The 15,702-nt window shown below is 41.9% G+C and overlaps 1 protein-coding gene across 2 annotated transcripts; it reads left to right on the top strand.

The window, feature by feature from the left end:
• Nucleotides 1-12,681, top strand: atg10 (ATG10 autophagy related 10 homolog (S. cerevisiae)). Of its 2 annotated transcripts, none has more exons than XM_047367218.1 (7): nucleotides 1-226; nucleotides 917-1,023; nucleotides 1,113-1,253; nucleotides 1,329-1,503; nucleotides 8,389-8,486; nucleotides 8,560-8,657; nucleotides 11,199-12,681. In XM_047367218.1, the coding sequence occupies exons 1-7, from the start codon at nucleotides 31-33 to the stop codon at nucleotides 11,326-11,328; spliced, it is 945 nt and encodes a 314-aa protein (XP_047223174.1). In that variant the 5' UTR covers nucleotides 1-30; the 3' UTR covers nucleotides 11,329-12,681. The 2 variants fall into 2 exon arrangements, with proteins under 2 accessions (XP_047223174.1, XP_047223175.1); XM_047367219.1 differs by lacking the exon at nucleotides 1-226 and adding an exon at nucleotides 271-414.
• The last annotated feature ends 3,021 nt before the right edge of the window (nucleotides 12,682-15,702 follow it).

Below are 15,702 nucleotides of genomic sequence, written 5' to 3'. Positions count from 1 at the left end.
GACGCCCCCCTGACCCTGAAAGGCTGAGCGATGGACAATGGATGGATGATGGAAAGTTACTGTCCAGTAGGTGGCAGTAATAAGCGTTTCAGTTGGTCTACTATCCACCATAAAAATGCCAGAAGAAGTAGTAGCAGTAGAAGAAGAAGAAGAAGAAGAAGAAAGCCAGATGATGCGATCGATCTGTCAGCGCTAAGTGATGCTGTTTGCAGCATTTACTCAGAAGGTAACATTTTTAGGTTTCAAGTCATAGAAATTCCCTCTAAAAATGAATTCCGATATGAAAATGTAGCGGTTTCTCCGCCAGTCCGATTTTAACATTGCTCCAACATAATCACAGTTACCTGTAGCAACAAGGAGAGGAACTTTCGGCACGTAGTTTTTTAAGGAGTCTGAGCTCAAGATGATGCCGAGGTAAACCTCCGAATCAGCTTCTTCCGCTGCTTTTCACGACTCCGTCGGAAAGACTGTCTATAGGAAGTTAAAGCAGAAATGAATGAGTACCTTGTATCGATTATTACCGTTTGATTGGCCTCATGTAGAACATAAATCCGTTGTTTTGGTTGTGATGGTTTTCAGCTTAGCAAGTAAATGCGCTCTGTTATGTTCTTAAAGAGGAACGAGTATTAGAAGCTGTTGGAAGATGGTTTATTGGTGACGGAGGCTGCTCTAGAAAACTCTGACGTCTCAATAAAAGGACTGTAAACTGTAGAAACAGAGCTTTTTAATAAACCCTTCTACCAGCAAGCAGCACACGGTCACTCACACGTAGCTGCATCTTTCTCCAGTAGGGTCATTAGAAAAACTTCATCTTCAGTAGTTTTGATGTACGTTTGGTTTTGTGAAGGTATGTGTGGAAGTGCGTGCAGCCTCTCCTGTTCTACAGTTTATTCCATGTCTCCATGTCCTCTTTCAGAGATGAGCTGCCATGTCCTGGATGAGGAGCAGTTCTGTCTGTGCTGTCAGCTGTTCCTCCAGCGCTCGAATCAGCTGGAGGATGGCTGGAGGTGGGAAGCAGTTCAGGTGAGGAGGTTTGTCCTGCCTCTATCACTGCACACAGAGCTCAAAAGTTAATAGAAACGTTTTTTGGTCATTTCCAAATATGGCTGCAGGGCTTAAAGGAGGGCTACCTCAGGAAGACTGCACTCAGGTCAGTTCCCACTGACTGGGGTCCACTTCACAAACAGGAGGGGGTTGGTTTACACTCAGAGCCAGAGACCCCCTGGGATTCAACAGGACATGAAAAGGAAAATGTAAATATATCACTTTGAAGCAGGTAAAGATAACAGTGTCTGACAGAATGAGCTCCACACTGTGTTCCATCACAGCTGGACCTGGTGGCTTCCACTGGCCCTGACATCCCCCGAGTTGACATGGATGAGGAAGATGATGGTAGCTACACAGAGACGAACAGCAGCAGCCTGGTGCTTCAGTACGAATATCACATCCTGTACTCATGCAGCTACGGTGCTCCTGTGCTCTATTTTAGAGCATTCACTTTGGGTTAGTCACACATAAAACAGCATCTTACAGTCCCTGTTTTTGGTATTGCTGAAAGGTGACATGGTTATGAATCTTTGAGTCTCTGAGTTCATTATTGCACCCAGATTTCGAGCCTGACTGGTGGTTTCTAGCTGTATTAACTGAAGCTGTGTGCTAACTTTTAAACGCTCTTCCTTTAGTCCAAAGATTATTACTTGAGTTTTGTTTTGATTCAGCTGAAGAAAATTTAGACCCATCCATACATTGATTTCTTCTAAGCATTTACCCAGTGCTTGAATGGGTTCATTGTCACCTGGTGACATCGTAACGTATAGCTGTGTGTCGTCTGCATAGTTATGATAACTTACGTTGTTGTTTATTAAAATCTGAGTTAGGGGGAGCATGTAGATATTGAATAGAAGGGGCCCTAAGATGGACCCTTGGGGAACGCCACATGTGATTTTTGTGCTCTCTGATGTAAAGTTACCTACTGACACAAAAAAGTCCCTGTCCTTCAAGTAGGATTTAAACCAGTTGAATGCTGTACCAGAAAGGCCGACCCAGTTTTCCAGGTGTTCTAATAGAATGGAGTGATCAACAGTATCGAATGCTGCACTAAGGTCCAATAATACCAGCACTGTGGTTCTTCCACAGTCTGCATTTATACGGATGGATAATTGCTGTTTTCAGGGCCTGGAAGAAAACACATGACAAAAGGGACGTGTTTATTATTTGTGTTAAATCAGATGTTATTACAGGCAAAGCTTTCTGAAGGAAAGCTGTGGGTAAAACATCAAGACAGCAGGAAGAAGAGCTTAGTTGCTGTACGATTTCTTCTAAGATTTTGTAGTTTATTTGGTGAAATTGGGAAATTTTGTCAAAATCAGTTCTAGCTGGAGACAACATTGGTAATGGAGTTGATGTGGATGTGCTGACTGCCTCTCTGATCTTATGGGTTTTTTCAGTAAAGAATTGAGCAAATTCATTGCAGGCCCTGGTAGAGTGGAGTTCAGATGCTACAGTTACAGGAGGGTTTGTTATCCTGTCAACCGTGGCAAATAATGCACCAGCATTGTTAATGTTTTTACTGATGATCTCAGAAAAGAAAGATTCCCTTGCATTTTTCAGTTGTAGGTTATATCTGTATAGTCTCTCTTTATATATAATATAGTGAACCTGGAGTCCAGTCTTTCTCCACCTGCGTTCAGCTTTTTGACACTCCTTTTTTTCACTTCTGACTGGTGGAGCACTTCTCCACGGAGACATTTTCTTCCCAGAAACGACTTTCACTTTAATTGGAGCAATTGAATCAATGATGTCCGAGATTTTAGAATGAAAGTTATCTACCAGCTCATCTACAGTGTTACAGGGCAAAGTGGAGGTAGAAGAGTAAATCTGGTTAAAGGTTTCAGCAGCACCGTCCTTAAAGATGCGTTTTCTTATCATGTCTCTTTGACAAACTGAGTCATTGGAGATGATGCTTTCAAAAATAACAGAAAAGTGGTCAGATAAAGCAACATCAGTTACAAACACCTTGGAAATGTTTAGACCCTTAGTGATGATCAAGTCCAAAATATGTCCCTGTTTGTGCGTTTGCTGTTTAACATGTTGAGTCAAACCAACATTTCTAAGAGTGTCACATAGATCTATTGCACCTCTGTCTTCAGGATTGTCCATGTGAATGTTGAAGTCTCCCACAATAATTAAACAGTCATAATCAACACATATCACAGATAAAAGCTCATTAAAATCACTGATAAAGTTTGTTTTGGATTTAGGAGGCCTGTAAATATTCAAGAACATGGTTCGGACCGGGCTCTTTACCTGGAGAGCCACATATTCAAAAGAGTCAAATTTGCCCAGAAATACTTTTTTACACTCTAATAAATCTTTAAACAAAGTGGCCCCCCCCCTCCACCTTTTCTTTGCTGTCTGCTCTCACAAAGAAAATTGTAGTTCGGAGGCGTCGACTCTATCAGAATGGGAGCTTCATTAAATTCATGTAACCACTTTTCTGTTAAAAACATAACATCAAGATCGTGGTCAGTAATGAAGTCATTGATTAAAAATGATTTTCCTGACAGAGATCTAATGTTCAATAGAGCCAGTTTATATGACTTAGTTTCTGTTAGAACAAGCCACAATCTTGCTTGAAGAGGTGTCTTTTTTTTCCCAAAAAATATTAAAGTTGTCGATGAAGTTCACAGATGTAGTAGCACATGCTTTTTCCAACTAGTTATTAATCATCATCTCAACGTCTCTAAATATCTCATCTGCACAGAAAATCGGTGCAAAGGGTGCGCTGAGAAACACCTTTTATATTTCATACCTTTTCTTGTTCTTAGAAGATGGTTTCCTGGTTTTTATTCTGTCCTGTGGCAGATCTGTTTTGGAAGGGAATTCCAGCTGGCTCGCTCCTATCACTTGTGACGACACCTTGCTCGGGTTCGATTCGAAATCCTTTAGGAAAAGTAAAAATAGTTCTTGGGACTCACTGGTATGAAGTAGTTTTAGTCCAACTATTCCATAATTTTGGTTAAGAGATAAAACGTTAAGAGTAAAAGAATGCAAGCAAGCAGGGAGCGGGGAAGAAAAACGTCTGAGCAGGCAGAGAGGTGGAAGTCAAGGCGGAGACAAACCCTGTCTCTTTATGTGAAAATGTATTAAACCAATAGCTCCTCTTAGGGCTGACTATTCATGTTCAGCAACTTTTCACCTAATTAAGCATGCACTATTCTACAAAAGGGGATAAATGAATAACCAAAAATGAAAATGCACAGTGTAGATGGAGATTAAACCAGCAGTTTATGGACAAAATGGGAATAAAATAACAATTTGCATTGACTTGGAAAATGGAGCAGAATTAATAAACGGTGAAGCTTTCTTTGGTCCATTGATGCGTCTTGATAGCGGCTGTCCGCTGTTGGAATGGTAGAGCCAGGGCAGCTCAGACACGGTAAAGCACCTTGCACCCGCCCCCTTAGCCACTAACAGTTGATAGCAGGCTAGTCTTGAAACAAAGGGTCATCAAACTCTGAGGCAGGAAGCCAGTGGAAAAACACAAAGCCCATAAACGGTGGAACAATGGAGATGAACACAAGGCTCAGTTCACAGCCTCAGTCTACTTTAAAGTTCACTTTAAACTCCAACTGAGTCAGCACTCAGATGTTAAAAACAGGGTGAAAGCACAGACATTCAAAACTTTGTTGCGCAGCCGTGCTTCAGAGTCCAACGGTACTAAAAAGCACTCTGAACAGTTCAGCACAAACTTCAAGCATATACAGGTCCTTCTCAAAATATTAGCATATTGTGATAAAGTTCATTATTTTCTATAATGTAATGATGAAAATTTAATATTCATATATTTTAGATTCATTGCACACTAACTGAAATATTTCAGGTCTTTTATTGTCTTAATACAGATGATTTTGGCATACAGCTCATGAAAACCCAAAATTCCTATCTCACAAAATTAGCATATTTCATCCGACCAATAAAAGAAAAGTGTTTTTAATACAAAAAACGTCAACCTTTAAATAATCATGTACAGTTATGCACTCAATACTTGGTCGGGAATCATTTGGCAGAAATGACTGCTTCAATGCGGCGTGGCATGGAGGCAATCAGCCTGTGGCACTGCTGAGGTCTTATGGAGGCCCAGGATGCTTCGATAGCAGCCTTTAGCTCATCCAGAGTGTTGGGTCTTGAGTCTCTCAACGTTCTCTTCACAATATTCCACAGATTCTCTATGGGGTTCAGGTCAGGAGAGTTGGCAGGCCAATTGAGCACAGTGATACCATGGTCAGTAAACCATTTACCAGTGGTTTTGGCACTGTGAGCAGGTGCCAGGTCGTGCTGAAAAATGAAATCTTAATCTCCATAAAGCTTTTCAGCAGATGGAAGCATGAAGTGCTCCAAAATCTCCTGATAGCTAGCTGCATTGACCCTGCCCTTGATAAAACACAGTGGACCAACACCAGCAGCTGACACGGCACCCCAGACCATCACTGACTGTGGGTACTTGACACTGGACTTCTGGCATTTTGGCATTTCCTTCTCCCCAGTCTTCCTCCACACTCTGGCACCTTGATTTCCGAATGACATGCAGAATTTGCTTTCATCCGAAAAAAGTACTTTGGACCACTGAGCAACAGTCCAGTGCTGCTTCTCTGTAGCCCAGGTCAGGCGCTTCTGCCGCTGTTTCTGGTTCAAAAATGGCTTGACCTGGGGAATGCGGCACCTGTAGCCCATTTCCTGCACACACCTGTGCACGGTGGCTCTGGATGTTTCTACTCCAGACTCAGTCCACTGCTTCCACAGGTCCCCCAAGGTCTGGAATCGGCCCTTCTCCACAATCTTCCTCAGGGTCCGGTCACCTCTTCTCGTTGTGCAGCGTTTTCTGCCACACTTTTTCCTTCCCACAGACTTCCCACTGAGGTGCCTTGATACAGCACTCTGGGAACAGCCTATTCGTTCAGAAATGTCTTTCTGTGTCTTACCCTCTTACTTGAGGGTGTCAATAGTGGCCTTCTGGACAGCAGTCAGGTCGGCAGTCTTACCCATGATTGGGGTTTTGAGTGATGAACCAGGCTGGGAGTTTTAAAGGCCTCAGGAATCTTTTGCAGGTGTTTAGAGTTAACTCGTTGATTCAGATGATTAGGTTCATAGCTCGTTTAGAGACCCTTTTAATGATATGCTAATTTTGTGATATAGGAATTTTGGGTTTTCATGAGCTGTATGCCAAAATCATCCGTATTAAGATAATAAAAGACCTGAAATATTTCAGTTAGTGTGCAATGAATCTAAAATATATGAATGTTACATTTTCATCATGACATTATGGAAAATAAGGAACTTTATCACAATATGCTAATATTTTGAGAAGGTGTGGCCTAGTGGTCAGAACAGGAGGTTTGTGTTCCAGAGGGGACACAGGGGGCCAGGTTCGTATCCCACAGATTACCACTCTGGGTCCCTGAGCAAGGCCCTTAGCCCCAGAATGCTCCCCGGGTGCCGCACAATGGCAGCCCACTGCTCCCTGTAAGGGATGGGTTAAATGCAGAGGACAAATTTCATTGTAATGTACATGTGCAATGACCAACAAAGATGATGATTATTATTATTATTATTATTATTATATCACATGCAACCAGTTGATACATTGGATTTACTAGTGGTGATCCTAGGTTACCTTAACCTATATACCTCACCCAGCCAGACTAGAGACTAAAAATGTCCCAAAATACTAAACAAAACAGGTTTACTTGGTGATGAATCCTCTGGGAGAAGGGGTGCAGGCGAGTGGGCAAGTGTTGCACCTCCACAAACGGTCACTTTCTCCTCCTTCGTCCAAAATGGGAAAAATATGATTAACCGTTGAGGTTGACTGATAAAACAAGGACGAAATCCGTCTCCTTGGGAAACCTCTGTGCATTTTCACCTTTGCCTGGATAGCGACTTCGATCGGGAATTTTCTGATCGTCTTATATCACACAGATTTCCAGCTTTTCAAGCTCTTCCGGGAATGGCCAGTGTGGAGGAAAAGTAAACCCACCGTCGAGCTTCTATTATTACAGAGATCACCTCTGAGCGTAGTATTGGCACACTACAGCTGGAATTAGCAGCTCAGCATTTGCTTCAGTGGGTTTTTAAAACTTCGGTGACGTCAGAGCTGCGAGGCCTGTTATGCTGTATAGTAACAGTCGTTTACCTGACCAAAATGGTGGTGACCCAACGGCATGGTACTTTTTGCAAATATTTCTGTATACATACAAATAAAGCTAATACAAAACTGTATGATAAATGTCACCAAAGATCTGCCATTTTTCAGGGTGTGCAATGCGCACAGTTGCGCATACAAACTACAAATAAACTGATAATATACAAACTTACTGGATTGGTAGACTTTTCTAAAGAAGATACCACGCAATAGAAAATTACAATTTATACCAAGAGTAACCTGTACAAAGTAAGAATTAGCAACAATTGAGCTGCAGTCACCAGAAAGCTAACCCAGTATTTAAAGGTCTAAAGTTAGATTTCTTCGTTAGACGTTCCTTTATCAGCTGCTCCTTTGGTCTCAAAACTGCAAAGACATCCAAGTGGTCGTCTTACCACCCAGGAGGACAATTTTTCACACTTTTGTTTTTTTTCTCCCACTGAGTTTCTCTGCTGAGTCATCTGCAAAAAGAAGAGATGAACTCCACTGGTCCCCAAACCAGACCTTCTCCGGCCCTTGGCTGCGCCTCGAAATCCTGTCCCAAAAATCTAGGTTCTTCCTTCTTTCAACAATAAATGAAAATCCAGTAAGAATTAAATAAAATGTTTTCCATTTTTCCACCCACCACTGTGAACTTTATGCTCTGTTCTCCTGGCCTTGACTGAAACAATAGAGGCAACAAGACCGGCTTTTATTTCTAAAGCTACCTTAGGCAAGTTAGATCCATATCTGTATTATCTCAAGTCTCCAAACAGGAGTGGGTACAACACCCTCTCATCACATCAGATCCTCTTCAGAGTCTCCAAAATTCACTCAGATCTTTGCTTCACCTTGGTCTTGGAATGATCTGCAAAAGTCATTTTATTGAAATTTATTGTCCTGCACATGTTTAGAAGTCTCTATTCTTGAGAGTTTCTGTCTGGTTTTGTATTTAATTGAAAGTTATTGTCTGTGCATTTTTTATTTATTTAGTTTTTATGTACTGTACATTGATTTGCCCATTGAGATTTTATCTCAACTGACCTTCTGGTAAAATGAAGGTTAAATAAATAAAAACGTTATACTGATATCGTGTCGACCTACTAGAGAGTTAAAAACGTGCATTGCAGAGCATTGCTATTTGAACTTTTCTGTGTATTTTAGAACACCCTTAGTGTCTTATTTAATTCCTTGTCCTCTTGTCTCAGAGGGAAGGAGCCTGACATTAGAGGAGATGTGGAGCACCATCCACCCAAACTTCAGGCTTCACCTTCAGAACTGCCCTCTGAATGCAATAACTCAGCAGGTAGGAACTACCATCTTTTTCTTTGTACACATCGGTCTCTGTGAAGCTCTGCTGAAATCTGTCTGTGTGATAGGAGCATCCCTTGCTGGGCCAGCCGTTCTTTTTTCTTCACCCTTGTAGAACACAGGAGTTCATGGGGCCTGTGCTGCAGGCTGCAAGGAATCAAAACAGGTAGCATCAAGGGTTCTCAATCCAAGCTATTTTGAGCTGTTTTAATATATTTCATTGTTACTATAAACATTTTTTCTCTGTACTGTCCATGCATGACTGCCAGGTAACAATAACAATATAATAATAATTCTTGAAAGATGTTTTGTGTTCATAAGTGTCTGGTAGTTACCTTTAAACACCAATATTTTCAGTTGTCAGGTAACAAGTCTTACTGCAATTTCTAAAGTCATTTAGTCAGACTTAAAAAAGAGTCAATTCCTTTTTTTTCACCTGCCTTTCAGGGTTTCCATAACTTCCACTTTGAAGAACCAGATGTAGTTTACATTCTGCCACCAGGTGGTGACAGAATATTCCTAATTAAATCCTTAATATGTGTAGCATGTACAGAGGTTGGACAATGAAACTGAAACACCTGGTTTTAGACCACAATAATTTATTAGTATGGTGTAGGGACTCCTTTTGCGGCCAATACAGCATCTATTCGTCTTGGGAATGACATATACAAGTCCTGCACAGTAGTCAGAGGGATTTTAAGCTATTCTTCTTGCAGGATAGTGGCCAGGTCACTACGTGATACTGGTGGAGGAAAACATTTCCTGACTCGCTCCTCCAAAACACCCCAAAGTGGCTCAATAATATTTAGACCTGGTGACTGTGCAGGCCATGGGAGATGTTCAACTTCACTTTCATGTTCATCAAACCAATCTTTCACCAGTCTTGCTGTGTGTATTGGTGCATTGTCATCCTGATACACGACACCGCCTTCAGGATACAATGTTTGAACCATTGGATGCACATGGTCCTCAAGAATGGTTCGGTAGTCCTTGGCAGTGACGCGCCCATCTAGCACAAGTATTGGGCCAAGGGAATGCCATGATATGGCAGCCCAAACCATCACTGATCCACCCCCATGCTTCACTCTGGGCATGCAACAGTCTGGGTGGTACGCTTCTTTGGGGCTTCTCCACACCGTAACTCTCCTGGATGTGGGGAAAACAGTAAAGGTGGACTCATCAGAGAACAATACATGTTTCACATTGTCCACAGCCCAAGATTTGCGCTCCTTGCACCATTGAAACCAACGTTTGTCATTGGCATGAGTGACCAAAGGTTTGGCTATAGCAGCCCGGCCGTGTATATTGACCCTGTGGAGCTCCTGATGGACAGTTCTGGTGGAAACAGGAGAGTTGAGGTGCACATTTAATTCTGCCGTGATTTGGGCAGCTGTGGTTTTATGTTTTTTGGATACAATCCGGGTTAGCACCCGAACATCCCTTTCAGACAGCTTCCTCTTGTGTCCACAGTTAATCCTGTTGGATGTGGTTTGTCCTTCTTGGTGGTATGCTGACATTACCCTGGATACCGTGGCTCTTGATACATCACAAAGACTTGCTGTCTTGGTCACAGATGCGCCAGCAAGACGTGCACCAACAATTTGTCCTCTTTTGAACTCTGGTATGTCACCCATAATGTTGTGTGCATTTCAATATTTTGAGCAAAACTGTGCTCTTACCCTGCTAATTGAACCTTCACACTCTGCTCTTACTGGTGCAATGTGCAATCAATGAAGACTGGCTACCAGGCTGGTCCAATTTAGCCATGAAACCTCCCACACTAAAATGACAGGTGTTTCAGTTTCATTGTCCAACACCTGTATATCAATCAGCATTAGTGGTGTACCTTGGCTATATTCATCCTGAAACGGATATGATTTGAAATCGCTTCAATTGTCTAAGATTTGGTAAAAATGACTTGATAACATCTCTTTCTTGAACCACATACAACCAGCGGCCACTTTATTAGCTACACCTGTCCAACTGCTCGTTTACACAAATTTCTAATCAGCCAATCACATGGCAGCAACTCAATACATTTAGGCATGTAGACATGGTCAAGATGATCTGCTGCAGTTCAAACTGAGCATCAGAATGGGGAAGAAAGTTGATTTAAGTGACTTTGAACGTGGCATGGTTGTTGGTGCCAGATAGGCTGGTCTGAGTATTACAGAAACCTCTGATTTACTGGGATTTTCACGCACTACCATCTCTAGGGTTTACAGAGAATGGTTCGAAAAAGAGAAAATATCCAGTGAGCGGCAGTTCTGTTGGCGCAAATGCCTTGTTGATGCCAGAGGTCAGAGGAGAATGGCCAAACTGGTTCCAGCTGGGTTAACTTGGGTTGGAGCAGCATATTGAGGCTGCCCTGCAGGAACTTCTAGGCAAATGTCCTGAACATCATTGCTAAGTTAGTAAATGTAATGCTAATGATGTGAAGTCTGAGTTTTCAGACATATACAAGGTGTAGGTTTTTATACAATTTTAATAAATTATTAGACTGGGACTCAGTATTCCTAAATGACTGATTGGTTTTGGGAACAACAGTTATTTTACAGATTTGTGATTAGGAATATCTCAATCCAAGGCCAAGACATGGCTCAAGAAAAAGAGCTGCCAGTTGCCTTAGAATAATGCGTCAGGATGTGTGATGTCCTCAGCTTGGAACCATGTTAACCCATTGACCTGTTTCTGTTCATGCCAACAGGCCAGTGAACTATGTGCTGACCTGGCTCAGCGTAGTGGGGCCTGTGGTGGGTCTGGATGTTTCTCTGAAGTACTCTACAGATCTCCATTCTACCGATTCACTCAACAGCCCAAAACCTGACAGAACCTGAATCTGCAGCTGCTACGCTTCAAACACACCCTGGAGATGTTTGGGACAGTTTGTGTTATTCCAGAGGCCCATGTTTTATATTGGAATCTAAAATTAACTTTCTCCTGGTTTTGTTTTTCCATGTAAATAAAAAAAGCAACACATGATCTAAAAAAAATTCTAAATAGACGGTAACATCTTTCAGTCTGGAAGGTGATACTAAACCATTTCTAAAACTTTGGGATGCCAGTAAACCATAGTGACTGGAATGAGTTGGACTGATTTGAATTGAATCGGAATCGGTGTGAAATTTATATTTTTGGAAATGATGGAACAAAAGGGCAGGTGTTAGAGCCATTTAATGTGTTTAATTTAACTTTAGTATTTATTGCTCTTTTACAAACACACACACACACACACTAGCCACTCAACACACACTTAAACACTCGCATACATTTATGAAACCCCAAAAAGCAGGACATGCCAAACGGTATTTTACCTCACTCAAAGCTTTGGAGCTTATTACAGTGCCAGATGAAGGCGGAGATTCTGTCCACTCATCTGGTCTGGATTCAGCCAACAGTGGAGATAAAGTTGATTTTATTGAAGGGATAGATCCTTGACATGTTTTTATATGTTTATGAAATAATACGTGTTTCTGACTTAGAGAAAACTAAGGAAAATGTACAACTGAAAGAATTTCAGTTACCTGCTGGGGCCTGTTGGTCCTAGCAGGTAAGCATGGTGACTTCATGGCTAGTGGCCAATGGTTCACTGGAATGTTCTGAGCTGGCTGTGGTTTGCGGAGACTAAGCTGAGTGCTGGTGAGGATCTCTGGGGGGTGGTCAATCAAGTGGGATTTAAAGGGAGCTAAACTGACATACAAGGGTTATCATTAAACTGATAGCGTCCACCTGAATGAACCTGTATCCGTTCAGGTGGACGTTCATGTCTTGGTAGGTCTGTAGTTGTGCCACAATGTTTCCATGTTCAAATGATAGATTGAACAGAGCTCTGTGAGATGTCTTACAGTTGGAGATAATGTTTTCAAACCTTGCCTGCTTTTAACTTCTCCGGAATTTTTTCCTGACCTGTCTGTTGTGTTCCTTGGTCTCCATAATGCTGGTTGAGCTCTGTTGTCTAACAAACCTCTGAGGCCAGAAACAGAACAGGTGCAGTTATACTGAGATGAAGTTGCACACAGCTAGACTAATAAAGGTTGCGCTGGATTTCCTTTAGAGGGGGGCGGAACTCACTTTCAAGATTTCTATTTCTGAAAACAATTGTACTGCATTGTACTATGTATCATTTTCTTTTCACTTCACAATAATGTGGCACATTATATTTCAAATAAAATACTTACTTAATACGTTCACATTTGTGGTTGTGAAAAAAAGGGGAATACCTCAAGTGCTGTACATTGTTTTGCAAAGCATCTGTTTTCAAAACCTTCTTATTTACACTGTACAGGTCCTTCTCAAAATATTAGCATATTATGATAAAGTTCATTATTTTCCATAATGTCATGATGAAAATTTAACATTCATATATTTTAGATTCATTGCACACTAACTGAAATATGTCAGGTCTTTTATTGTCTTAATACGGATGATTTTGGCATACAGCTCATGAAAACCCAAAATTCCTATCTCACAAAATTAGCATATTTCATCCGACCAATAAAAGAAAAGTGTTTTTAATACAAAAAACGTCAACCTTCAAATAATCATGTACAGTTATGCACTCAATACTTGGTCGGGAATCCTTTTGCAGAAATGACTGCTTCAATGCGGCGTGGCATGGAGGCAATCAGCCTGTGGCACTGCTGAGGTCTTATGGAGGCCCAGGATGCTTCGATAGCGGCCTTTAGCTCATCCAAAGTGTTGGGTCTTGAGTCTCTCAACGTTCTCTTCACAATATCCCACAGATTCTCTATGAGGTTCAGGTCAGGAGAGTTGGCAGGCCAATTGAGCACAGTGATACCATGGTCAGTAAACCATTTACCAGTGGTTTTGGCACTGTGAGCAGGTGCCAGGTCATGTTGAAAAATGAAATCTTCATCTCCATAAAGCTTTTCAGCAGATGGAAGCATGAAGTGCTCCAAAATCTCCTGATAGCTAGCTGCATTGACCCTGCCCTTGATAAAACACAGTGGACCAACACCAGCAGCTGACACGGCACCCCAGACCATCACTGACTGTGGGTACTTGACACTGGACTTCTGGCATTTTGGCATTTCCTTCTCCCCAGTCTTCCTCTAGACTCTGGCACCTTGATTTCCGAATGACATGCAGAATTTGCTTTCATCCGAAAAAAGTACTTTGGACCACTGAGCAACAGTCCAATGCTGCTTCTCTGTAGCCCAGGTCAGGCGCTTCTGCCGCTGTTTCTGGTTCAAAAGTGGCTTGACCTGAGGAATGCGGCACCTGTAGCCCATTTCCTGCACACGCCTGTGCACGGTGGCTCTGGATGTTTCTACTCCAGACTCAGTCCACTGCTTCCGCAGGTCCCCCAAGGTCTGGAATCGGCCCTTGTCCACAATCTTCCTCAGGGTCTGGTCACCTCTTCTCGTTGTGCAGCGTTTTCTGCCACACTTTTTCCTTCCCACAGACTTCCCACTGAGGTGCCTTGATACAGCACTCTGGGAACAGCCTATTCGTTCAGAAATTTATTTCTGTGTCTTACCCTCTTGCTTGAGGGTGTCAATAGTGGCCTTCTGGACAGCAGTCAGGTCGGCAGTCTTACCCATGATTGGGGTTTTGAGTGATGAACCAGGCTGGGAGTTTTAAAGGCCTCAGGAATCTTTTGCAGGTGTTTAGAGTTAACTCGTTGATTCAGATGATTAGGTTCATAGCTCGTTTAGAGACCCTTTTAATGATATGCTAATTTTGTGAGATAGGAATTTTGGGTTTTCATGAGCTGTATGCCAAAATCATCCGTATTAAGACAATAAAAGACCTGAAATATTTCAGTTAGTGTGCAATGAATCTAAAATATATGAATGTTAAATTTTCATCATGACATTATGGAAAATAAGGAACTTTATCACAATATGCTAATATTTTGAGAAGGACCTGTATGTTATATGCAAAGCACTTTGTATCTTACTTTATAATACACTGCACAAAACAATATAATCAACACATTCAAATCATATTCAAATATACTTAAATGTTGTTATAGCTCATATTATGAAGGTTTCTTCAAAGAGTCGTTGTAGATGCTGATGGCTGTGGGCGGGAAGGATCTCCTGTAGCGCTCCATCTTACAGCAGATCTGAAGAAGCCTCTGACTGAAGACTGTTGTTGTACAACACTGATGAAGAGGATGCTCAGGGTTCTCCATAATATTCTTCATTTTATAAAGAATCCTTTCCACAATGATCTCCAGAGGTTCCAGAGGAGTCTCCAGAACCAGAACCAGCCTTCTTTATCAGCTTGTTGAGCTTTTTTAAGTCCCTGGTTCTGATGCTGCTTCCCCAGCAGATGATGGCAGAAGAGATCACACTTTCCACAACAGACTTATAGAAGATCTGCAGCACCTTGCTGGAAGCACTGAAGGACTTAAGCTTCATTAAGAAGTACAGTCTGTCGCTTCTTCACCGTTGCATCTCCATTCTAGTCTGTTGTCCAGGTGAACACCAAGGTGTTTATACTCCTCCACCACCTCCACTTCTTCTCCCATGATAGAAATAGAGTTTGACCTATTCCTATTTCTCTTCAAATCTATAATCATCTCTGTTTTACATTCAAAATGAGATGATTGTTTCCACACCATGCCACAAAGCGGTCCACCACCTTCCTGTACTCAGCTTCTTGTCCATCTCTGATCCACCCCACGACTGCAGAATCATCCAAGTATTTCTGCAGATGACAGAAGTCTGTCTTGTACTGGAAGTCTGAGGTGTACAGAGTGAAAAGGATTGGTGAGAGTACAGTCCCCTGTGGTGCTCCTGTGCTGCTGACTACCTGAGAGACATTAAGGACATCCTTCAATCAAACGAGGTGTGAAAGGTTGGCAGGTGGGCGGGACTTCCGGTGGCTGGGACATCCTAGGGCGGGACTTCCGGTGGCTGGGGCTTCCTGTGACGTAACCGGATATCATCATTAATCGGATGTTGTCATTAGTCGGATGTTGTCATTAACCGGATGTTGTCATTACAAGGAAGCGAATCTTTCTAAGTGTATGTTTTTAGATGTTTTTTACATCTAAAAACAAAACATGTAGTTTCTCCACTTTAAAGGAACAGTCAATTTAATGCAGGCACATCACACGAAATTCTGATAAAAAGAGAGAACCTGACAGAATTGTAAATTCATTTTGTTTTAACATGGGTTATTTAGATGGATGTTTTTACATCTAAAAAACAAGGAAGACAAAAAGTAGATACAGAACC

Source organism: Girardinichthys multiradiatus, chromosome 6 (genome assembly GCF_021462225.1).
Source record: "Girardinichthys multiradiatus isolate DD_20200921_A chromosome 6, DD_fGirMul_XY1, whole genome shotgun sequence".
NCBI classification, from domain to species: Eukaryota; Metazoa; Chordata; class Actinopteri; order Cyprinodontiformes; family Goodeidae; genus Girardinichthys; species Girardinichthys multiradiatus.
This window is presented reverse-complemented; position numbering and strand designations above follow the sequence as displayed.

Bases quoted from the DNA above. Each gene is read 5' to 3' on its own strand.
- atg10 (XM_047367218.1), top strand. From the start codon at position 31: ATGGACAATGGATGGATGATGGAAAGTTACTGTCCAGTAGGTGGCAGT. The intron at 227-916 runs GTAACATTTTTA...GTCCTCTTTCAG, and splicing joins TTGCAGCATTTACTCAGAAG to AGATGAGCTGCCATGTCCTG. The intron at 1,254-1,328 runs GTAAATATATCA...GTTCCATCACAG, and splicing joins CAGGACATGAAAAGGAAAAT to CTGGACCTGGTGGCTTCCAC.